We start from the raw sequence: 27,874 nt of genomic DNA on the forward strand, positions 1-27,874 counted from the left end.
GCAAAACATGATCTGTTGATAAGTAAGATAAAAGGTCCCTTAAAAGTTAGTAAACGTGCTTTGGGAGGTTAAGTAGACTGAGAAATGAGCAAGTACTAGTGAGATTGTTGGAGAAGATAAAACTGTCGAGATAAATGTAAAAGAGGCAGACATCTTGATTGGGGCATATATTATGTCGAAATTGCTTATTGCGAGGAGACATTGAGTCATATAAAAAACCATTCACACAGTAATCAACCCGGAGGTCAGTCTGATAGGTGATGTTATGGTTCACCTAGTACTAAGCCCGACGGCGTGTGAAATGCACACATCAGGGCAGGGCCAGTTCCTTTCCGTGCCAATTATACTTTGCCACGAAGATCTGGTACCCGAAAACGGCACAGCTTGGGTGGAGATAAGGGTACCTAGAGAGACTCTCCCGGGAATCAAAGCTGGGCCATCTAGGCAGTAGTAACGCTCCACCCCTGAACTGCTGCCATGAAGAGGGTCAAATTGAAGGAGAGAGTGGAAGGGGCAGGAGGATCGGTATGTTCGATGGCACTATAATGACTCAGATTACAGGGAGAAAGGAGCTAGACAATTCCAACGTCGATTGAGGGCATTCAATTGTAATCTGCCGGAAGAAAGTCCCACTAGAGAAGACAGAGACTGTCCTAAACAAAAAAATCACCAAAATTTCTACTCGCTAAACCCTTCTCAAAATAATAAATCGGCCACCTCCGTTTGCATTACTTATTTCAAATGGATTCCGGCCATTAAATATATTCAAAAAGACTTTTTCTAATTAGGTTTCCTTTTCTTTCATGGTTCGAGGTTGGAAACTGCCACCATAACCTATCTATTTCATTCAACAATATGGAGCATGTTTGTTCATTATTTAGTGCCACTGGAAATTTGGAAAGAGAGTAATAATTTACATTAAAGTAGGGTTATATTTGTTGCCGTGGTTTTTCTTTGTATGAACAAAATATGAATGTGTCCATAATTATACCACTGTTGTCAATCATTTATCGTGGATTTTCACGATTATTAAGGCATGATGTTCCATATAGCCGCAGATTTTCATACAGACGATCAACCGATTTCAGAGAGGTAGGTAATTTACTTTCGTTAGCTCTGGTTCTTAACGTCATATTCTTTGCATTTCTTGATACATCATTGTCACATGTCTATGTACCTACAACTGCGGTGGCTCTATTATTCTATATTGCTGAGCAATATATTCAGTGGTGCATTAAAGTTTATAAGCTGCCTTGTTTATCAAGTGTAATTTTGAAGTGTTCCCGTAAAGGCTTTAGGATATCGACTGTCCTGGAACATGGAATGTTTTAATTCCAAGAATTCTCTTTCACATTGTGAAACCAAGTCCCTAGTGTTGGGAGAAGAGACTTTTTAGAGAGTATTGGGTGGATTATTTTAACACACCCCTCTCCAATAGAGAATGTTTAAGAAGTGCGCGGCAGCCTTCCTTTCGAGGAAACGCAGCGGATATTCCTGACGCACTCCACAGAGCTCTGCAGAAGAGTAACGGACAAAAAACAGGCCACGGCCGAATAATGACGATCGTTCTTTCTTTTTTAACCAGACTGTAACAAGCGTAAGCTAATATTCTTCGGTGGGTCGTCTTCCCTTGAGAATCTCCCACGAATTATTCGGTAAGCGTAAGAAGTTGGAGAAAGTCACTTTCTCAGGCTTCGAATCTTCTGTAATAAGCGTTTTATGTTTCTTCGGCGCAGCTACTCAGGAAATAACTCGTACGAAGGTTATCTTGGTTTCGCAATCCTTATTACCTACCTGGGAAATATTTCAATGGACATGTATTCACCACAAGTGACCAAGCATGAAATAATTTAAAAAATGGCGTCTTTACAGCGCGTAGTTTTTCCAAGCTAATGTGCATATTTAAGTCTGAGGAAACAAAAATTTCTTGATCCTTAGGCACCACCAACAATTTTTGCGAGCTTTAGTTACTATGTAAAAGAAAAGAACAGCTGCTATATGTGAGGACCTCATAACAGTAAGTTCGATTTCGAACACAGCTACAAGTGGTTCTCAGGTACATCAACTAGATGATGAGATCAAGGCAAGTGATTACTTAGGGGATCATCACTGGGTTTAGGAGGGTAACAGGCACTCTTAATGCCAAAGAAGTGGTGAGGTCAGTGATAGATAAGAACATATAATACAATCAGGATATATTTGTTTATATAGTAGATTTTGTGAAGGTGTTTAATTGAGTGATTAGGGTAGATTTAATGAATCTATTGCAGAAAATGGAAGTAGTTTGGGAGACTATTTGAAACCTGTACATGATGCAGACTACTCAGGCCTGAGTGGCAGAAGAATAGCTGGGATAGGAAGTGTCAGGAAGAGGAATAAGACAGGTGTCCACTTTCACCCATGCTTTTTAACATATATCTGAATGGAGGAAATTTTTAAGATGTGTTGGGAGAATTGGAGGTGGGAATGAAAATTGGTGGGGAATTCATAAAATCAGTGAGGTTTGCAGATTATCAAGCTTTAGTTAGCCAGTTAGCAAGGGTTTGCAAACATTGCTGAGTGCATGGGAAAGTGAGTGAGTAGGATGGGAAAATATGTAAACAAAACAAAGGTAATGTGGTTTTTGAATATGGGAAGGCTAAGTTAAATATTAAAGGAGGAGTTCACTAATGAGGTGAAATAGTTTACTTATTTCAGAAGTGTTATGACCCAAAATGGTCAAAGTAATTGGGACATAAAAAGAAGAATTGCATTTGGCAAAGAAGCTTTCACAAGGAGGAAGGAATTTATGACAGGCATGTTGAGTAAGGATGTTAAGAAAGAGCTCATTAAAATTTTAACATGGAGCATGGTTTTGTTCACCACAAAACATTGTCATTGAAGCAAGATGATAGGAATAGATTGAAGGCCTTTGGAATGTAGGTGTGGATAAGATGGAAAATGCGAAATGGACAGAAAGGAAAATAAACAAGGAAGTGCGAGCTAGGTATGGTGGGCAAGGAGAGAGGAATTTTGGGAGAAATCCAAAGAAGGCAGGAATGATGGATGCAGAGTATTTCGATTTGCAATTTGATGTTGAAGACTCTTGAGAGAGCGGAGAATGCTAGATAAGCGAGGAAGAGGTAGGAATAGGATAGACATGTTGATAGAATGAAGGTTGGAAAGAAGTGTGCAGAATTGGAGGGACTTGCTGTAGTGTTGGTGTCAGGTTGTATTTTTGATTAGGAGAGGCAGGTAAATGAATTGTTGTACATTTGTATAGGCTGTGTCCGGTCTTTGTAGTATTGATTATTAGGTTGTATTCAGCAGTTAGAATATTTAATTCATTTTGTAACTTATGAATTTGCTTGAGTTTTGCTTTTCTGACATTTTTGTCTCATTGTGTATTTTGATGTATACGAATGAATATTATTATTTATTTCTTGAAACTTGAACTAAAATGAACTTTTGGGTTGCTTTTAATGGTACCAATTATCGTGTTTTAATTTTTAGGCTGGGAAGTGTCTATTATGTGCTCTTTTTGATCCACCTGGTTGTGCAGTTTGTGTGAATAAGAAACGTCTTTATTATTCCTTAGTGTCAGAATACAAGAGACACAAAATGGAAGATGAGAAACTGGAGAAGGAAATAATGGAAAAGGTTAGCATTTGCCCAGCGTTATTGTCATATTTAATGCCCTTTACACTATTTTATCAATTTAATCATGGTTTTCAATAATACTATAGTGGATAAAAAATTAGTTGAGGGCTAGTAAGTACTGATATTATGGTTAAAAAAAATATTATGGTGAAGATTTGATTTTGCTTTGAGGGGATATAGAGTGCCAATATCAGGTTTCATTAAGTAGGAAGGTACCTAATTTGTAATGAAAAAGATAGACAAGACAATTGTAATTGAAATACCTAGTTACTTGGGGAGGTGATTGACAGCCGAAGTCATTTGTGCTATTGAAAATAATACATATTACCTCAGATTGACATCAAATGCTGTGGGCTAATTTGGAATAGGTAGGATTTTCAAAGAATGGGGAAGAGTGAAGAGAAACCTGATGTCAGCATCAGCCTACTCTAAAAGAAATGCATCAAGGGATCCACAGGTAACCATCCCATTTGATGGAAAGAGTACTGGATAGTGCTCTTGACATGTAGAAGTAAGAATTGAAATGCCTTTGAAAAATTGTCATTGCTGGGATTTTGATGTGTGCCTTTAAGGTGGAAGGCAGTGCACTAGCCATTGCTGCAATCTGATCCCCTATAAATTGGTAGATATCTATTGAGCTTTCATAGTTTAAATATTCCAAGAAAAAACTAGAGAAGTCGTTCATTTCACCCCTTAAATATGCACGCATTGTAAAGATGTGACGTATTTATCCATCAGTCTTCCATTCTCTAACCATATCACTTTTCCTGTATTTTCAGAATAAAAAAGTTTTGTTAATGAAACTTCAACGGAACCTGTAGGTTGATACCAATGTAAAAATTAAAGTTTATAAAGTCAGCTTTTCTTCAGCCATAATGACTTAATGGACATTAAGGATGATCAAATAATGTCTCTTAAAGTGTTGTTATAAGCCAAATTATTCTTAGTTAAATTATATTATTTAGGACCCAGAAGAAATTAATAAAATTGAAGAGGAAGAGCCAGTACCTGAGTATGAGCGGCTTCTGGACTTGGAAACGTTAGAACTTGTGCCAAATGCTGAAGATTTCACTTGTCCAGTGTGCATCATGGGTGTGTCTACCAATGAGGGTGTAACATTGAGAGAATGCCTACACTCATTTTGCCAGTAAGATATAGTTCAATAACTATATTTTATTACAAATATACACATTTTTTATGTACTCAAGTAAAATGTGTGGAGCAACATAATAATGCCAGCCTATCAAAGGACACTGGGAACAAAGTAACTCACATGACAATTTTGCCTTCATGGCAAATATACCTACCAGTGCTGTAAACAATCGTTTAAGCTTGAATTTGGCCTTGTAATTGATTTAAAGAGAAATGGAGGCCTTGGACTTGATTTTAGGCGATGCTTTTGAATATATCCAGCTTTACTAATAACAGGATAATAATGCAACAATTGCAGAGTGTAAATATCATTTGCCTATACTCGGATTTTGGTTGGATGACTCCATCAAAAAGCTACTGTTGTGGCATCTCCTGCAGTTTATTATAATTAGCAGGATACTTTGATAAGTGCTGATGTGGTTGTGAAAAGGTCTTTAACCTGAATATAGAGCTGATATCTCACTGAGGAATTAGTGAAACGTGGCCAGAAATATTGAACATTAGTCTTTGGAGGAGGTAGATGCCTTGATTATGTGGGAATGCATTTGGTCTGAAAATACGGCCACTTAAGCTGTGACTACTTAATGGAGGCAGGATTTGCTCTATGTACATTTATCATTGTAGGTGGCTGTTTTAATCATTTCTATTTTTTCCATTTATGCCCAGACCTTGTTTAGTCAGCACAATCAAGTTCTGTGAGGACGCAGAAGTTAAGTGCCCATATCGTGATGATGAGTACACCTGTGATAGTACACTTCAGGATAGGGAAATTCGTGCGGTAAGTGTATCATGAAATAAGGTGAAAACGTTTCCCAATTTGGAAAAATTTCATTTTCTTAAAATGGTAGTATGAGGCACCAAACATAAAAATTGCTGTTGATAATTTGTGTTGCAGTTCTTTTTTTAAAGTACATGGCAAGATCCCTTTCACCACATGCAGAATAATTTGTACAAAAGATGCACTTAATGAAGTAAAGGGCTGAATGTATTTTTAAAGGTGCCACAAATTAAATACAGAAGTTTATTCCCAGAACATGCGAACTCACATAGGTTGGAACCACTGTCAAATAGAAACATCTGTACTGATGGCATTCTCACTGTATAGTCATTACACATTATTGGCAGGATGGTATGCTAGAAGGTCCCATCTTAGGATTCATGCTGACTCATGTAAAATTTCTATGGATAATATTAAATATATGTCCTACCAACTCGACATCCCATTTTGAGAGACCAACTATGAATGGAATTCCCTGATTTTCTCAAAGCCATATGTACATATTATCTGCATATTGGGAGATTAATTTGGCATATAGATGTCCACATTAATATGGCTGAAGTTTTTACCAGGTACACTATATGGAGGCTAGTATGCTGTAATTAATATCCTTACTATTATATCTGTTTATACATTGGCAACAGGGCAAGGGTAATTTGGTGTCCAGGTAATATGTAAAGCAAATGTAACGGTGATGTGCAGTGAGGAAATTTTATCCAGTTACCTACCACTTCATGTTATAAATAAAATACACAGGATTAATTATATTGTGGAAATTAAACACATTAAACCCAAAGATAAACTAATTTATTTGCTCTATATGATCTTTCAACTAATTCTGAAGGCTTCTATGATGCCTAGTTGATATGGCTTCATTCTGCTTCCAGGAAGTCTTCATCGCATAGATTGCTTTAAGTAACCTACATTATAGAACATTCCTGGAAGCAGAATGTAGCCTTCATCTATTGATTCTAATATCAACATAATATCTTTACATTTTCAAAAAGTACAGTGGGAAAAATTGGTCAGAAAGGGTTGAGATGTTTGTATATCATTGTATTAGGCTATAGAAATAGCCATATTATTACCACCCAACACCTTTTCCCCAGTAATCTTTCATGTGATGAACAATAAAATTGAAATAATGCTTATATGAGCTAGCAGATCACTTAGAATGAGTTACATTAATATTATGGTACTGGAAATATGAAAAAAAATCAACTCAAGCAAATCACTGAGTCATTCTCAATCACTACTACAGATAAGGAATTCATAAGGAAACATTATTACTGACTTTTCACAGCTGATCTCTGATTCTAGGAATTTTTTCTCTCAACATAATTCTTCTTCAAACAATGTTGCCACTGTCTGTAATTGTTATACTCTTTCTCTCTTATTAAAAATTGAATATTTTTGTTCTCTGAAACATTAATTTGTTTGTTCTATATCATCTATTGTATATCAGTGCAGTGGCTACACTAGGTATTCTTCAGGGTTCTGTTCTTGGTTGGAATTTTTATATTATACCTTAATCATCTGCTAGAAAGGACTGGTTCTATCCATGGCTCCATCCTCATTTTATATAGATGATACAAATACAATTCTCTCCGCTCCTTTAATTGTAGACTTGATGAAACACATTGGTGCTGTAGTCCAGATAAAACTTACTAATTGTTGAGACAACCTGTTGAATCGGAATGCTGAAGAGTCTCAGGTTATTTACTTTCCTAATAAATATAAAATAAATATGGAATATTAGGACCAATTTATATATTGATTTATTTCTTGTCATTTATTTTAGAGAGTTTTACTCTCAAATTATAAATATATTATTCTGGTCTTGGGTGTATGTTAATTAAATACTATCATTAGGATATCAATTCAAATAGGATCATATGACTAATTACCAAGGGTGCATTGGTGCAATTTTTATCCTTTTTTGAAAAAAGTTGTCGTATTACCTGTGCCTTGGATCTACATCTTCATGTAATTACTTCATGTTAAAAACTATGTATTGTATCCTATTGCGAAAAATTCAAGGGTGCTTTGTTTATGTGCATTGCTCTGCCATCTTGTAATTTGTAGTTGTGTTTGCATTGTAGGCGATACATTTTTACTTCGGAATTTTTTATGAATTTTCATTTCACTTGGCTTTGTCTCTTAGATTTTTCTAATTTTAAATATATCTATGATACCCAATAATTGCGTAAGATGTTATCAAGAATTTAGGGATTTGCTGTGAGCTGTACAAATTACGTGAACAGAAACTCTGACATGCTCCAGTTTACCTTAAACAGTAATTTTATCACTATGGGATAAAAACAACTTTAAATACTTTTGCAACAATGCATTGCTTGGCCTTACTGGAAATGCATTAAACGGTTTTGTTGAGCTCAAGCCCATGTTATGTGAGTTTAATACGAATCTGGACACAATAAGAGAATCTTTAGTGCCTGCTCTTCGTGATGCAAATAGCATTTCTGACTCTATGGTTGAATCAATTCTTGGTGAGCTTCATGAAAGATAAATTAGATCCAGTTATGTGAACCTTCATAATGCTCCTGAATCTACCCCTACAAGGGAAGAATATGGAAAGAAAGATGACCAACTGGTTTTGGAGATTTGGTGGCAAGTTGATCAAATTCATGTCCTACACTGAGGAAGTTTATGTATGGCATGGTAAAATCCACCCTATCAAAGTTATTCTTAATGGTACCCCGAGCCATTCCTAGATGTGAAAATGGCCATGCAGCGCAAAAAAAAGTTCCACAATAGCATGGTCACATATAGTGGTAAACCTGTTCACAAGCATAATTATTAACCCTCTTAGTGTGGCGGGCCGATATATTGGCTTTCGTATCCCTGGCGAAAAGTGTGGCGGGCCGATATATCGGCTCTTGCGTAGGCTATTGTTTAAATCGTTGTAACTTATGGTTTTTTTCTTTAATAATTCATGGTTTCTGTGCTATTGGTAGGTTGAATTCTATAGAATTACATAACTAATTTTTTAATTTTTTATTAGCAATTTTAAATGCTTTTCAAAAAGTATAATTCTTAATATAATTTTTCGTTCAGTTTAGTACATTTCGGGAAGCTCAGCCTAATTGTTTGCTCATTTTTTTTCTGAGTGGTCTTTCCACTATGAAAAGCCACTGAAAGGCTACTAATCTGTTTTCATCTGTAATCTCTTGAATGTGTTATGGTGTGGTGGTGTTGATATATAGCTGCTTATTTAGACTTTGTTAATACGATGGAAATGAGAGCACTGCTTTGTAATCATTTTGGTTTCTCTTGCCCGATCCGATCTAATCAATTGCGCCCTGTGTATTGGATTACATTTTCAGCAGTTCTCTGTGATTTAGAACTTGGTTTTTTTCTGCCTTTAGATTGTAAGCACATTGCCGCAGTCTCAAGGAAAGGGGAAAAGTCCCAATTTGACTCAGTGAGATCAGCCTTTTCAACAAAATCGAACTATGCAGAGGCTGACAAAAAAATTTGCAATTCACTGGTTTTTCTTTATTTATTTATAATATTTCCTACATGTCTTTTTGATTCTTTATTATATTTAAGTATCGTAGTTTTATTGAAAAATGTTTTAAAAAAAATATTAGTATTGTGTCTAAAAATCGAAACATTATTGCTAAAAAAATATTCTTCAAATTTTTAATACTGTAATAATTACATTTATTTTTCAGATTATGTAAATGTACTACATCATTATTAACTACAATATTTTATTTTAAAATGAAAAAAACTGCATATGGATATCTAAACAAATAACTTCATAATGTTTTTTTCCAAAGGTGATACATTGTCTTAAATTACCCTTCACACTTCTCACTAGTACCCCTGGAATCCCCGCCGCACTAAGAGGGTTAATATAAGGTTTTTTCCATCTCAATGAAAGAAAGAACACTGCTCTAACTGATGAAATAATCAGGTACATATGTCAACTCCATCCCCACAATTCCCATTCAAATAGCAGAATAAGTACTCTGTCAGCCTTTCAGTTTATTACCAAAGTTGCAGGGAACTGAGAACCAACATTGATCAGTTGAAGTGCCCCTTTTAGCAATATAAATTTCTTATATCACAGAAACCTGCATTTTGCCGAGAATTTCAAATCTGTGACTTTGTAAGTATAATTATCAAGTGTTCCATAACACCGGAAGTAAAATCATTAGCCCCAAAACAAAGGATGGTTTGTGTTTTCATTACATTTTGTCCACCCTCAATGCTAAGCTTCAAGGCAATCTAATTGAAAGTTTGAAGTAATTAATTTTATCTGTGAAAGTATTTGAGCACAAATTACTTATCAGTGCTGCATAAATACCCCTCAAGTCTTCCCTGGAAACATATGAAAAATACGGCATGCTCATTGAAACTGCTGCAATTCAGTTTTAATAATACTGTCATTGTTGGTAATTTGAATATATCAGATTTCTGTGATGCCCTCCCATATTCCAATTCTCCTGTTATTCCACATTATTGTGTGAATTGCAATGTTATCACTGCTATTATCCTTGATTAATAATGTTATTTGGCCTCCTGTTTATCCACCACCAATGTTAATGTTGCTTTTTCTGCATGTTGCTCCATGTTATATAAAACAATCTTTATCCATCAGTGCCTTGGAAATATCCATCTGGATGTTATTTGCACATTACAGTCATATAAATACATCACATAATAGGAGGTTGTGCATCTGAAAAATGGACAAGAGCACATTTGAAATAAAAACACTCTCAAAGTCTAGCTCAAAGTAATCATTAATAGAATACAACGACGGTTTGGTGCGGAGGCATTGCCCCATTACATTTTTAAACCCAGCTGTACCCATTTGCCAGCATAAAAATATGAAGCTTTAGGTGGTTTACTTATATGATACATGTGAAGTTTGGAGTCAGACTGAAGCCCACATGGGGGCTCAGCCACATAATAAAAAACAGTCGGTAATTCATATTCAAATCTTTTACATAATTTATGCATAGAATTGGGAAAATGATTGGCTCTTTTTTGATTGACATTGTCTCTTCTCTTGATTCATTTAACTTGTCGGTTTACTTTATAAAAGTGGTAAAATACCATGTTTCATCATTCATTGCAACCATATAACTTTTATTTTATTTTTGGTTGTTTTTTTAGTTGATTCCTTTGGATCTTCAAGAGCAACTGTTAGCTCGTTCGATTGATCTAGCGGAAAAGAGGATGGGAGCCAAAGCATTTCATTGCAAGACTCCTGATTGCAAAGGATGGTGCGTCCTTGAAGATAATACTAATGAATTTCCATGTCCAGTGTGTGGGAGAAACAATTGCCTCAACTGCCAGGTAATTTAAATAAGTATATTATAAACATTCCTCTCTGAATTTTACAAAGCACTGTATCCTGAAAGAAAATCAAAAACTTCCTGTTAAAATCTAAAAGTATTGGAAAATTCAGGTTGCATTTGTTTTGAAAGGATTATAGTTAAAGTTAGATTTACATTTTGACCCTTAATTATTATAAAACTTTTAGTGCAGTATTAAAATATTGTATTTGTTATTGTTAACAACAATTTTCATGTATGCAGCTTTTGGTATTTTATAACACTTATTGAGTGATACCTTAGTCTCAGTACATTCATCTGTGTCACCGGATTAATATTGAGAGAGAGGGCAGAGTCAATATGCATTTACTTGCTTTGCCATGTGACAAATAAAATGGAAAAATATGAATGAAATGGCAATGGAAACCCAAAATTACAAAACATTACTTTTAAAATAATTTATGCAATTCTATAAATAGTGGAGAACACTTCTACTCTGATAAAATTTTATGCTTCCTCTCAGTGTAAGGTGGCATACATAGAGATGGCATCTATGAGGGAGAGCTGTGTTTTGCATGCTAATCTTGCTGTCGTCAACCATGCTCATGGACTCACAAAAATCAAATGACAATTTCAAAAACACATGCCTTTGTCATGTCTTTCTTTCCTTTCAAGTGAAAGCATGTTTTGAAATTTCAAATGATGACATTATGTATAGTGGAACCTTTCTAATCAGGGCTCTTGCATGGTCTGAATAATAATCTTTATTCATCAAAGAGTAGCACTTTCTACTATAGATATCGTCAAAAGAAAAACATAAATACATACATTCATTACCATTGAGAATAAATACGCATGTATTAAAATTTCACTCTTGAGAGGTCCAGTTCAAAATATTCACTTCAAGAATAAAAGGGATTTATAATCAACCAATCCTCTAATACATTTTGGAACCCATTATAGCCAGTCAGTTCTGCGATGCAGGCGGCGGCGGTTTGTTATAGAATTTTAAGGCAAGGTTGTCCAACTGGTTGAAGGTTTTGGAAAAACTACATTGGGTAATGTCTAACATATTTCTTGACCGTGTATAATGGCTGTGTATATTGACCTTAAATACAAAGTTATTTACATTATCTTTTACATGAATTAAGCACCAGTATAGGTATCTGTTAAAGACCATCATCACTCTTAGCCTGACAAATAGTGAATGACATTGATCATGATGGCCAGAGCTGGTTATAATCCTGACTGCTTTCTTTTGTTACATGAACAGAACTTTCGTGCCACTTGCATATCCCCGAATCCTTAGGCCATAACTTAGGTGACTTTGGAAAAAGGCAAAATAGGCAAGTCTCAAATGTTCCTCAGAAACACAAACAGCTTTTAGGTCTCCTGATTAAGAAGGGATGCTTGGAAAGTTTTTTGGAGATTCTAGTTACATGACTTTTCCAGGAGAGATTAGAGTCAATAAAAAAACCTTGGAGCTTGACAGGGCTTTGAGCTTTACCAGCACTTCTAAAGTGATATTGTTTTTTCACTATTTAAAAAAAGTTTATTAGCTGAGAACCAGTCATTATCTTGTTGTTGAACATCTTTCAGTTCTTCATGTACCTGATCAGGATTTTTACATTTATTTATAACAGTAGGATCATCAGCATACGGGATCCAATCAGGATTAAGGTCTTAATTGGTAAGCCATTGACCAGTAGCAGAAATAACAGAGGATCAAATATAGACCCCTAGGGCACACCATTTTTTACTCGCAAAAATGTTGACTTACAGCCTTTTACAGCCCTACAGTGTACTTCTACCATTTGTTTATGGTTTTTTAAATATTAGGTAATGAATTTTAGTTCAGAGCCCTGTATACCAAAATACTGCAGTTTTATAATGAGGATTTGGTGGTCTACACAATCAAATACTGAGGAGAGGTCAAACAATGAGAGAGATAAGCACATCTTATCTTCAAAAGCACACAGTATTTGCTTTAAGGTGTATTCAACAGCTTGATCTGTAGATTTTCCAGGTCTAAAGCCAAATTGTGAAGAACTGAGTTATTTCTTTCTTTCTAGAAAGGTAAGTATTCCAGCACTACCACTATCCTTAATAACTTCACCAATCACAGGAATGATGGATATCAAGTGGTAATTTTTTTTATATTTTCGAAAAGTATATTTTCGGATAGAGTCTGGTCATGTATTTTGGGTGGCTTATTAAGAGTTCACAAAGGCCAACACTTGTACTGTGCTGAAAGATGTTTAGCTTGCAAGTTTCTATGCACATGGTTTAAATTAATCGTAATATATAAATAAATATTTTAGCGGTGTTTAAATTTATGAATAAACCGTTATTACATTACGTGTTCACATTCCTTTGAAATTATCTCTTCTTTTGAAACATTTTACGCCATGTTCTATCATTATTAGGAAAGAAGAGATTCTCCATAAGCCTCCTATATCATTAGTTGGGCCTCAGCAGACGATTTGTTTGGCCAAAAGTAAAGTGTCCAAACAGCATATTGCTTGTAATATGTTACCTTCATAGTTGCTGTAGGTAAACTGAACATGTTTCAACTTACAATGGCTGCCACTGATACAATACTGGAATCATATTGATGAAACTTGTACCACATGTACATTAAAAATTAACTACCACAGTAAACAACCCAGAGGTTAACTTGATAGTTGAGGGTAGAGCTCACTTAGTACCAATATGTCCAAAGTTACAGAACATTGCTTATATCCTGTCTTGTTTTTATCTTGCCATGACTTCATATACTTTTTATATTGAAATTTTGAACTCCTAACTGCATTCAATATTTTGTAATTAGAGCTTGTGATTTTTGTAATTTTGATTTGGCTAAATTTCAAGAAAATGTTAATAACAATTTAAGGACTACTTTTGTCCATCCATTCTATTGACAGTTAAGTGCCCATTTTTACATTTTATTAAATTAGGCACGAGATACTTATATACCTGGAATTAAGATTAAAGCGAAGATGAATCTAATTCCCTGGGTTACTTTGAAAATTAAAATATGATCCTACAAAGGGATGTAATATTACACTAAATGAATTAAATTAAAATATTCATTTTAGTAAAATGACAAGTAAACTCAAAATAATTTAATTTACTATCTGTATCTGTTTATGTTGTATATTTTTTGCTGTCCAAATTTGGTAGGTGCCCTCCTAATATGAGCAATTGAGATACACATTTTATGTCATGACCCCTTTAGCTGTATTGTTTAATGCTCCAAAGGACTTGAACCCTAGAATGATAAACTTGTTATTAATAAAGGGCAATAAGTGGGGGTTAATGTTTGGTAAAAACTAATCTCTGGAGTAGATATTTTGTGGCTATTTAATTAAATACATTTATTAATCAATGTCATGGCTTTAACTAGCTGATCAATGTTACCCATTTTTTTAAGGACCATCATTTTCTAGAAATAGTATTTTTATACCTACAGGCTATACATGGTGGTGTTGACTGTACATCATATCAAGAGAGTTTAAGGTGGGATTCAGAAGTTAATGTGGATCAGAAAGAGACCAAGGAGACACTTCAGGTGAGTTTATTTCAGTGGATTTTTTTAATGATAAAGCTTCAAGTAGCAATTATGTAATAAGTTCATAGATAAATTTGTTTAAAAAAATAACAATTAATAATGATTTTTATATTATTTACTTGTGGTTTTAATATCAAGTACCAATCTCAATGGATATATGCTTTAACAACTCATGTAGGTGATCAGTTAACATTTGCCTATCTTGGAGGCTCTGGCATAGATAAACTTACCCAAGGCTCTTATTGATCATTTATTGTATTACAGATTCTAAGGTGAGATTAAATGTGTATGCTTCAATGTCAGATTTGGAAAACACTTGCCTTGTATACCCAACATTCTGTGCCTAAAATGACTTAATTGAAAAGTGATTTTTAAAGTTTATTTAAGGTTGAAATTAGGCTCAAAGAAAAAGAAGAAAACATGGCTTTAGAAGTGCAATGGAAAAGGAATATGGGAGGAAAAAGACAATGATATAAATAAAAAGGCATTAAAAATTTTGAACAGACAATTTGTATTTGAATGTTGATGAGAGCACATGAATGTCATGTTTTAAAAAATTGTTTTATTCTAATATTATCAATTTCTGAATTACTATCCACTAACACTATCATTATTCAAGGAGGACATTTTAAGTCACTGTGGTCTATTATTATTGAAGCTTGTGATGACTCCATCAACACATATACCTTTGTCTTCATTTAAGTTTTCCAGAGCAAGCACACTCAGCTGATCTTCCCCATAGAGTTAATCAAATAGATTTTCAGCCTCCTAAGGGTAGAAAAAACTGTATTTTAATTTTTCTCATCACTGAAAGAGTAGCAAACAATTGAAGCAATATGCTGACTAAAACCTGATAATTTCAGGCATTACTTTATGACACTTCATTTTATAACTGAAATGAACTTAGCATATTTTACAAAAGTAAAATCCTGGGTTAGATAATAAAAACAGTTTTTTTTTGACTTAACTAAGTTTAATTTACAATATTGTCAAGTTGGGTTAGAAATAATCGTCAAATAATTCAATAGAATCCCTGGAAATTTCAGGAAGATATTTTTGAACTTTCTAGTTCCTTCTCTATTTTATCTTATGAGATGTTAGGAAATCAACATTGCATATCAGTGCTGTAATTAAGTTTGAATAATTGCAGTGTCTTTTCAGGTTTTGCTGTAATCATTCTTTCCAATGACAAAACTTGCTGTAGACCATTATGAAACCTGGCAAGTAGTAAAAAGAATTTTTTTTAGTAATATTTCTCTTAGAATGCTTATTTCCCTTGCCATTACTTTTTTGTTTGCAGTATTGAAAGTTCTTGGTTACTTCATCACTATTCTCAGAATGGAAGCAAGTTTACAAGATCTCTAGAAAATTTGCCAGCCTCAGCTCTGTACAAATTTCCTCAAAATATCAATTTGATATTTTGTATAGTAGAAAACAATTGATAAATCCTTTGTGCCATACGAAACTAGCTTACTCCATGAAAAATAATCTGTATGAAATAGTTTCAAGGGTTTTTGATTAATCACTGCAACTTATTGAAGCAGTAAAACTGCTTCCTGACTAGAATAGTTTGCATCTCAACACTTTGTTTCATGACCCTCCAATTTTAACACTTTCATAAAATTCAACCAAGAGGGTTCAATGGAAAATTTTCACCTTTGCCTTCTTCATCGTTGAGAGTTTCTCCTACTGAGAACTATTTGAATAACCCTTGTTTTGAGTCACTGAAAAAGAATTTAAAAGATAGGGTCAACTTTATTTTTAATGGAAGGAATTTTGCAGTTTATCAAAGCACCTACTTTCACTGGAATATGAGTGTAAAGCTCAACGTTGCTCAGCCAAGATAAGAGCCTGAACTCCTCTAAATTTTACAGTCATATTTGAGGCCATTGTGGCCTTGTCCACAAAGATTATTGGCATTAAGCCCTAGAGATGGCTCATTTCCTTTTCTAGTGACATAATAACTGAAAGTTAGCAGTACAAACAGCAAAAAGATTTGGACAGCTTTATATGCCATGGAATTGGCAAACACATACATCACCAACTGACTTGATTACATACCTCTTTTTTGTTGTTTTACTGATCATCGTTCCTTTTTTATGGATATCAAAATGTGCTTAAAATTCATCATCACCTGAGTCAATGGAGAATCTTAAAAAGGCTTAAAAAATACCCTTCCTCCATATAAACCCTTTGCTGAATCTTCTTAAAATTTATGCATAGTATTTTCACAGTGACTAAGCTAAATTGTTTTGAGCACAAATAAAGACCATAAATTCGAAAGTAGACAATGAGAATTGCTTTCTTTTATTGAATCCACCAATTCTGTTTCAGATAATGATGAAAGAGGGAAAGGCTATTAAATGCCCTTCTTGTGGAGCAGTTATTATGAAAGATACTGGTTGTGATTGGTTATGTTGCTTCATGTGCAAGATCGAAATTTGCTGGATTACAAGAGGGCCTCGTTGGGGACCAAAAGTAAGACATCTTTCCCTTTTGTTCCTATCTTATTTTTTTATTCTAAGGAGCTATTTTTAGTTTTTGGCCGGAATTTACTTAAATCAACTTGTAAATGTGTCAATTTTATTTTTTTAGTCTTTTCCCAAAATGTGTTCTAATTTAGTATACATTTTCAGTCACGAGTATACTATCTGATGTGATATAAAACCTGCAAATGATGTAGTGACAGTGGTACCTTGACCTAATGGTACCAAATTTATAAATTTGATTGTGCAAGTATTACTCTGTAAACAGGTAATTAGATTCCAAGGCTTTGAATAAACCACAAATAATTTCTTGGACTTATTTAAAAGTCTTAAAAAAATAAACATTACAGTTTCAGGCTTAACTTTGTGGAGTACCTTCATGATTAGGATAGAAAAAGAAACTTTGCACTTCCAGATAAAGATTTAATACTTCACACAGCCATGGTTTTGATGCTGCGCATCATCGAAATCATGGTCGTGTGAAGAATCAAATCTTTATATGGAAGTGAAAATTTTCTTTTTTTACCTTCATCTTACAAAAATTACTAAATATTACACTCTCTTTAAAAGGTTGGGAAATGGAATTGGCCTGGATTTTGCGACTCAATATCATGTGCTTATATGCCATCGCTGTTGATTTTTTGCATGATGATTACACACAGGAACTAAAAATTTGTGCATACATGTATATGTAATTTTTTAATTCTATATAATATGCCACTAAGGGTCAAACTATCCTGGAAATTATATGTATCGTATTAACAATAATTTTTTTGTTTACTGTTGCCTTCCCCTCTGATACTACGAGTGTTTTAAATGAAAGGAACCAGGAGCATATGTACTCTTATGTTCCTTTTTGCATATATTTGATATCTATGAAACAATATACTAAGCATGCTTAAAAAAACTTTAATAATACCACACCAACCTGTGCACAGATCATGTTTGAACTAGGAGTGCTAGGTAATGGCAACCTTCATCAACACAATATTATGTGGCATATCATTCTACCAATGTTAATTTTTGTACTACAACAATTAGAGTAACCATGTGTCTAACTTCTAATCAGATTTTTAACAAAGAGAAGATGATAGACCTTGAGGGACAACATGTTTGTGTAAGTTTGCTTCAAACTTAATAATTTTTCCATAGAGATATTGAAATGGTTCACAAAGCATTTGAGGAAGAAAATGAACAGTGTAGTGTTACAAATGGTTCAATTTAAAGGTGGCAGAACATTTACTGATGAAGACCCCAGACCTAGAAGACTTTCCACATCAACAAAAGAAGAATACATGGATACATTTCATGATATGGTATTCATTCCATGAATTGTAGGATTACCTCCCTTGATGTAGTCATTGTCTTTTGATGTGGAAGGACAAACAGTCCTCAGATCATAACTGACTGAAGTTCTTCCTTCATTAAGATGCTTAAACCTGTCATCACTCCAGTGGCTTGTACAGCCCTCTTCAACTGTTTGGTTAAGCAACTGAAATGTCTCTGTCAAATTTTTACCAAGTTGGTTTCAACATTTAACACACACACACACACAAACATTTTTCAAGATCTTTTATTGCCACAAAACCAATGGGCAGCCTAAGTGCCCATTAGATTTTTTCCAATTTTTTTCACCCCAGGGGTTGTTGTATGAAGACTTCAGTGTATTGGAAAGGAGGGCAAATGATGGTTTGTTGTCAAAAACTGTAGCTAGGAGTGCTCAACAGCTGCAGTATGCTCTATGGGCTGACTGCAACACCATTAAAAATGCTGTCCTTTATTGAACACATTGCAAGTGTGATGAATAATATCACCAAGTTTGGTTTTTATTTCAGGGGAATGGTGACATTAGTGGTGGATGTAAATGCAAGGTGAATGGACTGAAGTGTCATCCCATGTGTAATAATTGTCACTAAATATTTTCAATAGAAATCATATGCTTAAGTTAATGCTCTATCTCAATTTAGAATATATCCAAAGATATGTCTCATGCAATTTTGAGTAATTGTTACTCCATCAGTTTGCTCATATTGCCATGAAGAGGATTTTCAAGTCTTCGGTGAATCTAAGAAATTGATATGCACAGTATTTCAGTCAATTAATGACTATTTTTAATTTTTAGGTGTCCACTTCAGTATTTTACTGATGAAAGTACCAGTGAAAAATATTTTGGCATTTGCTTAATATTAGAATTAAATATAATTGAAATTTCTTGTCAACTGTTCTTCTCCTTATGGAATTCATTAACGTTCCTCTGATTCCCAACGTTAAGAGCATTTGAGTGCATCTTCAGAGTTAGCAGTAAATAGTTATTCACAAAATAAAAAATAATAAATTTTAACAGCATGTCATACTCAAACAAGTATGCCTTTTCCTATTACTTAACGAATTTTGTAAGTGTACATTTTGTAATAATATTTGACATTTAAATAAATGTTGAAAATGAATATGTGATCCATTAACTAATTTAAGATAAATAAATTCATTGACAATTGCCCAATAATTCATTTAATTCATGCCCACAAAAAAATGCTATATGCCATAATGTCTTGCCCTCCCCTTAGATAATAACCTTGAAGTGACAGAGAGGTTTGTGCATTCTGATGACCCCTAGAGCTATTCTGGCAGGGTAAAGGATGATTTCATTTGGTAGGGTCACCCATATCAGTTCAGTTGAAGCACAGGAGCCAGAAAAAAGGTAATCTGTGCAGCATCTGTACCTCAGTGAGGTGACTGCAAAGGCATTTGACTCCAGGGGAGTAACAAGCATGTTAAAAACACTATTGATTTAGGATATGAGAAAGCCACCTCAATTACTTATCCCACAAAATAGTGATGGAAACAATTATTATAATGAGTTCTGGCAACTATAAAACATAGCCCACTGAGCTGTGCGCTGTGCTTGGCAGTGGGAGAGGCAGGCTTCCATGGTCATAATCGCATAAAAACTTTGCAAAGTAGAATAGACACCAGCATCAGTTAAGAAGGTACAGAAGAGTGCCAAATCAGGTAGAATAGGGGCCTGGAATTTTAGGATGATATTGAGGCAAGAGAAATTATCAACTATAGAATGGGATATGGATAGACACAATATAAATATATTAGGGCCGCGCAAGGTGAGGAGGAAGGATTGTGGGGAATACTGGAGTTAAATTAACCTTATGGTTAGAGCCAATTATCAGTTTTATAATTGATAGTTAAAATAAAATATTTTTTAGGGCTTAAAATTAAAAAATGAATTTACTTCTATCAGCATGGTAATGAGGAGATCATTACTGTCTGAATTTTATATGATGCTGATGTTTAAATCAGATATTAGGACGTCTCTACAACAAAAAAAATATCAGCAGGTGCATTATTAGCTAAAGCAAATAAACGACTGACATAGGCTGACCACAGAATAGTTGGTTCATGGCTGTAGATTCAATTTTGACCCATATAGTAATTGAGGCTGCCGAGTATTACTAGGGACAGCTATCGGCATTAACCGGCTGATTCACATTTGACAAGGAAGGCTGAAGATCCCATGCAGTCGAAATAATTATTTAGCAAATTAAAAAAATATGACGATGCCTAATCTTTACCTTGCCCGTCGGGTCCCTTTCGGCATTCTGTCAAACGTTCACCGCTCTCGTGTTGAGATTTAGGTATTCTAAAGCCAACATGAAATACCTTAATTAATAAAACTTTCGCATTATTATTGAAAATGTAAGCAAACAAATCCCATAATATCATTTTCAATTCTTCCTCGAACGATCCTTGTTCTTGCCGGAATGCTCTTCAACTCATGCCAACATAACCGTAATGACATACACGTAGTTGTGCAAACGAGCAACGTGAATACATTAGCTAGAATCATCCTCGCCGAAATAAACTTCCTTCTCTCTAAAGAGAGAAAGGTAGATAATGCTATACTTATTGTAAGCTTAATGTTATCATTGAAAATATAAAAAATGGTCAGTTTTATTTAGCTTTATATACCTATATCACATTAATCATGTAGAAGGAATACACGTCCTGCATTTGAATTCTTATCATTAATCCGATTGTCAACTGTTTGGAAATGCCCGTTTTTAATTTCCCAACTTCATAGTATCTCTCATAAATGAATTCCATGTAATGTAATAGTTGTACCTTGGCCGATTGCGGAAATATATTCAGAAGTCCTGTTAACTGCACCGTTGACCGTACCTAATTAACTTTGCCATAGTCTACGGCAGTCTTTCTATGATTGCGTTATTGGAATACCACCATCAATGTGTAAAAAAACTTCGCCTCCTGTTTGTAAAATCACCAAAGGATTAACGGCTGAAATTTTCCGTCGTGATAATCATGGGTGATAAATAGCTCTTATCCCAATTACAAAATATAACCGCTAAGGTAATAATAATGGATTACGAGAATTACACAAGGGTAATGTTGCGCATGACCTTTGTGCAATCATGTGCACATTGAGCGAGCTTCTTTTATGGAATGGACCAGGCTGCTATAGGCACAAAAGAAGAAGTAATGTTACACCTAAAAAGAAGATAATTTTTCCGAAACATTTTTTTCTTGGTACATACTTTCTTCTGATACACCGATTTTCCATACCTCATATTATGCTGTTGCAAGCAACCAAGCTCAAGGCACGGATGGATAGCCCACATCTTATAACAATGGAGTCCAAAATAGGTACTACCCTGAAATATTGTATATCAATCTTGCTAAATATTTACATTTTAAATACATGTTTTCTAAATAGTCGTTAACGTAGAAATGATAGGGGAAAATTCAAGTGCTTTAACTCCATGGACTTAACCAGCACTTGTTAAACCTCAAACCAATATTCATGAAGCAAATATTTAAATCATTGGCTAAATATTTTTAAAGAAAATCAATAAGGGCCAACAAGCTACACATATCTAATTTACGTGATTTAAGGGTTTGACTAAATGACGGATAATTAGCACCAGAGGGTAGTCGACGTGGAATGATTTCGTTGGTCCTACAGATGACAAGTGAAGAATGTTTATTTCTACTAATTCATGAAGAATATGTTGAAATAGCGACTCATCTTTAACGTGATATCTACTCCTAGTTACAAATTCTGAATATGAAGTTTAATTTTCATATGTGCATTCAAATGACTCCGCCAATTCATAATGCAATTTTTCGTGTTTTGTTCTTTCCGGTTCCGGTAGGTGGCGTTGATTTGTAATTTTGTGGCAGTAGTTTGAAAGCACAGTTTAACCAGTTTAAATTATCAGCGTACAATATTCCTAGAAAGTAATTATGATTTTCTAGTTGTATAAGTTAATATCGGTTAACAAGTATAAAATATGACTTCATAGATATTAGTGCGCATAAGTACATTGATTTACAATATTTACGAAGTAAAACGACCCAGTGCCAATAAAAAAAGCCTGCAAAGCATTTTAACAAGTGCTTTAAGAACATATTCTTTCGCACACAACGTGGACTGTGGTAGTTACAATATGATGTTTTTTGTAGCTAAGGATTAATGCACCTAAGGTACCTATTTATTATTTTTGAATTAAATAGTTCATAGTGATTATAATCAATGCAGTGCCTTAACTATATTCGAATCTCGAAAATGGTCTTGAAAGGATTTCGTATGTTTCATAAATTATTTCTTATATGTTAGATGTTCTCTATGTGGAATCTAACTTTTGAAACTATCATAATGTATAGGATGCCATTTCATGAAGTAAACTTATCATTGGTGATACCTACCGAATAAGTTTTTTCGAAATAGCTTTAAGTCGTTCGGCTGTATTGAGGTCACCAAATTTAGAAAGATAAAATGAGGATAGTTATTTAGTGGTTACATTTTGTGTAAGAATTATTTTTGTAATTATATCTTACATTTCTTGTTGGCTTTGTTAAATGGTATCCATATTTCCCTATTTAATGGTGGGAAATAGAGGCCTATTAACCATGGAAAGGTTTCCTTATAAAAAAAGGGTTTTTAACAGACAAAACCTATAATTTGTTGTAAAATTTTTACTACAGTGAAAATTGGGTAATGGCAAGTACATTCATTATCATATAATATATAAGTTGTTCATTTTGTTTGAGATTCATTCAGAATCTGCAAACATACACTTGGGGAATGGATAGAAGGTATAATGAATGGAAACTATGAGTCAAAGTTTAAGAAATCATAGGGGAATGTCAACCATTGAACATCCTGCCTGGTTTTTCCTCTTGTAAGATACCACCAAAAGAGCTATTGTAGAACAATACAAAAATAGCAATTCACCTGGACTTTTGGTGGGTTTCAGAAAAACCAACTAAAGAGTTTAGATTTTTACCCTTATTGGACTGAATTTGTGCATCTCTTATTTTTCATTTTTTACAATTAATATGTTCAATATAAGGACTATTATTGATAAATGTAATTCTATTTTATGAAAAAGGAGAGATTTTTAGAAACATAAAAAAAGAATATTCCTTTCATTGTGTACAGCACAGCAAAATAATTTTATAAGTGGATATGCCGGCACACAAAGTGTTACACCTGAAGAAAAATACGATTAAAAGAATTAATCAATCTTTAGAAATAATAGGTTGACAAACTTCAAAGATTACAAATAAATGGTAACAGAAGCATTGTATCCTTTGGCCATCAGGGGAAATATTCTGGAGGGAAATGTCGGCGACTAATCAGCAAACAGCTTCATTGAAGCAGATACCTATATGTACCTGGTAGAAGATGTTTACTGATTGGTCTGGCTCTTGCCCTCCGAAGACCAAAGAATAATACATATTGATAGAGTATAGTATGAAAAGTTAAATCAATAAGCTTTGACTTTGGTGACCGCTTATGGTTTAGTTGAGGGTTCACTTAATAGACCAAATAGAGAGGAATGGAAGTTAAAGGGTGTCATGGAATTCATTAAGGAGTTGGGTGGGACCTTGCACTGTCATCGGGCAGGGAAATATTAAATGAGAGGGTTAAACATTCTCTGCATTGTTGAACCTGCATCTTTAAATGTCTTTTTAAAGATAATTCCATAGATTTTTCTCAAATTAAAGGGAAACATTTGTGCATAGTAAAGATACCATTTGGAATGGTTGTGGTGTATTTTGAAATGTGCATATATTAAGGTGGTCAGGCTTTAGGTTGCTGTATCACAGTTGTGCCATGCAGTTTTGCAAATTCCCATGCCAAGTAAATAACTGTGTGTTGAAAAAAGGTTCAATATTCCAGCATTGATCAACAAATGTGATGATAAGTGAAAAACATCTGGTGTTTGGAAAAATTATAGGCAAGAACTTTATGCTGTAATATGTATTTTACAGCAAGTGTACAAATAACACCAACTAAAAATAATAAAGGTAACAGCTTTAAATTTAAGAAATCCAGGATTTTGACCCATTCTTATTTTCCTGTATGTATGTTCTTAACTGGGTACATGGCAAACACGTTTTAGCATTAGCAATGCAAAAACATTGATAGACAAAAATTATACTCATCGCTTTATTTGAAAGTGAGAAATAGTATTGATATGCTTAGAACTTCATGGTCAAAAATTAATTTTATTTGGTAAAACAAATTGTATTTTTCACATTTTCACACCATATATACCTCATGGAAATGTGAATACCTTTTCTGCCACTTACTTTTTAAACCACTGTAGCCATAATTTTGAGGTATAAGTGAGATCAATTAGTTGTATATAAATGCTCTGATATCTTAATTATGCACCTAATTTGAAATACAGCCTTCCACAGCTACACAAATTATTGCAATTATATCAATGCTTGCTTTCATATCTCCAAATATTTCTTACTGTTTGAAGTAACATCTTAATTAGTCATGTAATTCTGCATCCTGGCACAAAAATGTTCAATTCTTTTTCAGGATAGGAATTTTATTGGATGCTGAAATGCATAGGCCTTTAAAAATGTTTCAGAAAATAAATCCACAATTTTATTTTGGTATTTTTTTAAATTTCAGGTGTTGAACTTATAAAAACTTGAATAAACTTTTTTCATTAAAAAGAAAGACAATTTCAAACTCCTTTCAACCAAATTCAGTGCACTAATTTTATAAAGAAATAAAATTAAGTATAATTAACATGCTTTTGAGTAGATGTGGAGTTGTATTTCATTGAATGTGATTGTATTTGATAATTGAATCCCTGGTGCCCTTTGAATTCCTGGTGCCCTAGGTTTTAAAGTATTTTATGCTGTAAATTGAAAACACAGCAGTAATGAGAATTATTCCTAGCATCACAATCTCATAACTTTTCAGCCTCTCTCAGGTTTAACAAAATTGCAGGACCTAGCAAGTGAGTTTAAATTGGATAGGTATTGTTTCTAAAATGGTTGTTCAGGGAGTCTTATCTATCACAAGCTAGGCTAATAAAACATTTTCTCTGGAAGATATGCACCTATAGTTCACATATACACTATATACAGCAACAAAAACTCACCAGAGTAGTCACAGAGAGTGGGTAAGGAGAGGGAATGAGGGAAATTTTTCATTTTCAGGTAACAACAGTAAAAACTCAATAGGTACTCTTTCTGTTCTGAGCAACATCCACTGAACAGCAATTGTATGATTATTATAACACCAAAGTACAGTAGCAAATGTACAATACCTCTTTTGAACCCCACAGTATTTGTTTTCACCCTTGAAATGTATCTTGAGTGAGATACTACTATGATCTGATTTTTTCAAGTAAACTATTAAAATTGTTTTTATTCTTCTTCTTTTGATGAAGGTTGCAGGGCAAGTAGAAGGAGAATGAAAGAATCGATAAGTGGGTTTGAAAATGTCCATCTGTGCTCATGATATGAACATTGTCCATTTCAACCACTATTTCATCTAATTTTGTCTTCTCAACTCCAGGAACAAGAGAAACACTGTTGGTTAAGATTTATAAAGATGGTAGTCAATAAGTAAATGGGACAATACCTTAGTTAACATTTGGGTGTACAGGATTTTTTGTTTTTCCAAATGGGAATATAGCTTCAAAATTAAGTACTGTAGGTCTTGAAACCTTTCCTGTAAGAGGATATGATTAAAAAAAAGTTCCTACCACACTCAAGAATATACCAAACACTTCCTCCTGTTCTTTTATACACATCTTCAATAATCTTCAGCCTTACTCTTTCATTTCACCCTCCCACCCATATCTTGTTGAACAAGTCTTGACTTCATAGCAGAACCCTCGTAAATGGTGTAGTATCACAGAGAATTAATAGTCTTCAATAAACTTAGGATGGAGGAGAATAGGGAATGGAAAAGAGTGACAGAAAAAAGAGGATTTCATTCTCCCTTTTTTCAAATCACTGTGATGCAAATTCCATGTGTTCACAAGGATGTAGGTGCATATTTTAGTTGCTGCAATAAAGCGCATTCAGCCGAAATCTCATGGAAATGAAGTCACTTGCAGGCACCTAAAACACACCATGCATTTTTTTAAAACATTGCATTTACACTTTCTTTTAATGTTCAAATCTTTTTCTCATAGATTCTTGCATTAGTTTGAATGAGCCTCTGGGAGGTCAAACTTTCTTCAATATTATACAATATCCTACTTTTTTTACTGCACTGTTATTGTTCCCTGTGTGGCAATTGAGATTCAAAGTTTTAGAAAGAAACAGAACTTCATGTTTCAGACAGTTGCTGACAATTAGCCACAAAAGTGTATAAGTGCTCACAATGTTTTTAAAATTCCATCCACATTGGCAGATATAAACAGATCTACACATAAAATCTTCTTCAGTTAAAACTGTCCATTTTCATTTTGTTTTAAATGTTTACACCATTTATTTCACTTTCTTTGTTCGTCTCCAAAGTATTATATGTTGCACATGACTCTCCCACCTCCATCACTTGCACATAAAGACTAGTTTCAAAATAGGAACATTGCAGCAGTGAATTCAGCATTTAACAAAAAATAATTAAAAAAAAAGTTGAAAAAGTAATCAAAAAGCCACCATGATGGGAAATATATAACATTTTTCCTATATATTTGAATCCATCCACTCACTGTAACTATTCCACCCACCTTACTTATAATAAATAAACCACATAAGACGATATGTAGACTCCATTTCAACTTTCAACACAATCACTCAGTCTCACTGTTATGCTTATTTTTATCAGTTTGCCTCACATCTTTTTTTCTGCTAATGATTTTACAATTTGTGCATCTAGCCACAAAAGGCTCATGGTGGGCTCAATAGCAGGATTATGTGGACATGAGTTGACTAACCAGCCTTTTGATTGGACTAGAACCCATGGGCTAAAAACACTGATATTATCATTTTGTCCATGCCTTCCTTTCCCACACTAGATTCATCACACAACTAGGCTCTCTTCCCGAGAGGTGACCATAGGGGAGGGTGTCGAAGGAGAGGGGGTGGGTGAGCTGTCCATTAGTCCTTCACTATCCCCGGGCACTGATGACCTCTGCTCCCTGTCAAAATGTAGGTCCCACATGGGAGGACTACTTGGGGATGGATTTCTTTGGGTATTAGTAGCTCCACTGAGCACAAGCTGGTGCTGGTGGGTTTGCTGAAGGGATGGGGATGGGGGAGGATTTAAGGATGGTGGTGGAGGTGATGATGCCTTGAGTGCTTGTGGGAGGGGTGGTATTGGCTGTCTCAAGATGGGTGGGAACAAGGGGGAGTGTGTTTCACCTGACTGAGGATGATGGTGAGGTGGTGGTGGTGGGTGGTGCGGAGGAAGAGGTTTGTCATATCCAGCAAACGCTGCCAGTGCTGCATATTTGCTTACAGCAGCAGCAGCTGCAGCTGCAGATGCATTGGCTCCACTTGTTGGGGGGACTTGAGGGGGAACAGGCATGTGGTTGCTGTTGGCACTCTGTATCACGGAGATCTCATTCAACTGAAAGAATCAACAAGTATAATTAGTGACAGCTCACTTCCCCTAAGATATGCAATATTCAATTTAAGGTTT

The 27,874-nt window shown here is 34.5% G+C and overlaps 2 protein-coding genes across 3 annotated transcripts in view; one reads left to right on the forward strand and one right to left on the reverse strand.

Moving 5' to 3' along the window:
- The first annotated feature begins 1,534 nt into the window (after window positions 1-1,534).
- Window positions 1,535-19,337, forward strand: LOC139694051 (ranBP-type and C3HC4-type zinc finger-containing protein 1-like). 2 transcript variants are annotated; one of them, XM_071592466.1, is made up of 8 exons: window positions 1,535-1,655; window positions 3,493-3,639; window positions 4,605-4,786; window positions 5,458-5,569; window positions 10,715-10,897; window positions 14,348-14,446; window positions 16,781-16,924; window positions 18,768-19,337. In XM_071592466.1, exons 2-8 carry the CDS (start codon window positions 3,601-3,603, stop codon window positions 18,846-18,848), a joined length of 840 nt encoding a protein of 279 aa, XP_071448567.1. In that variant the 5' UTR covers window positions 1,535-1,655; window positions 3,493-3,600; the 3' UTR covers window positions 18,849-19,337. The 2 variants fall into 2 exon arrangements, with proteins under 2 accessions (XP_071448567.1, XP_071448568.1); XM_071592467.1 differs by lacking the exon at window positions 3,493-3,639.
- Window positions 19,338-25,466: 6,129 nt separating this feature from the next.
- Window positions 25,467-27,874, reverse strand: part of LOC139694122 (homeotic protein spalt-major-like) — a 281,763-nt gene continuing 279,355 nt past the window's right edge. The window contains exon 8 of the mRNA XM_071592552.1: window positions 25,467-27,802. Coding sequence (XP_071448653.1) covers window positions 27,254-27,802 — 549 coding nt within the window. The 3' untranslated portion in view covers window positions 25,467-27,253. The remainder of the gene's footprint in view (window positions 27,803-27,874) is intronic.

The sequence above is a fragment of the Hetaerina americana genome, unplaced genomic scaffold, assembly GCF_022747635.1.
Source record: "Hetaerina americana unplaced genomic scaffold, ioHetAmer1.1.p SCAF_5, whole genome shotgun sequence".
Lineage (NCBI taxonomy): Eukaryota > Metazoa > Arthropoda > Insecta > Odonata > Calopterygidae > Hetaerina > Hetaerina americana.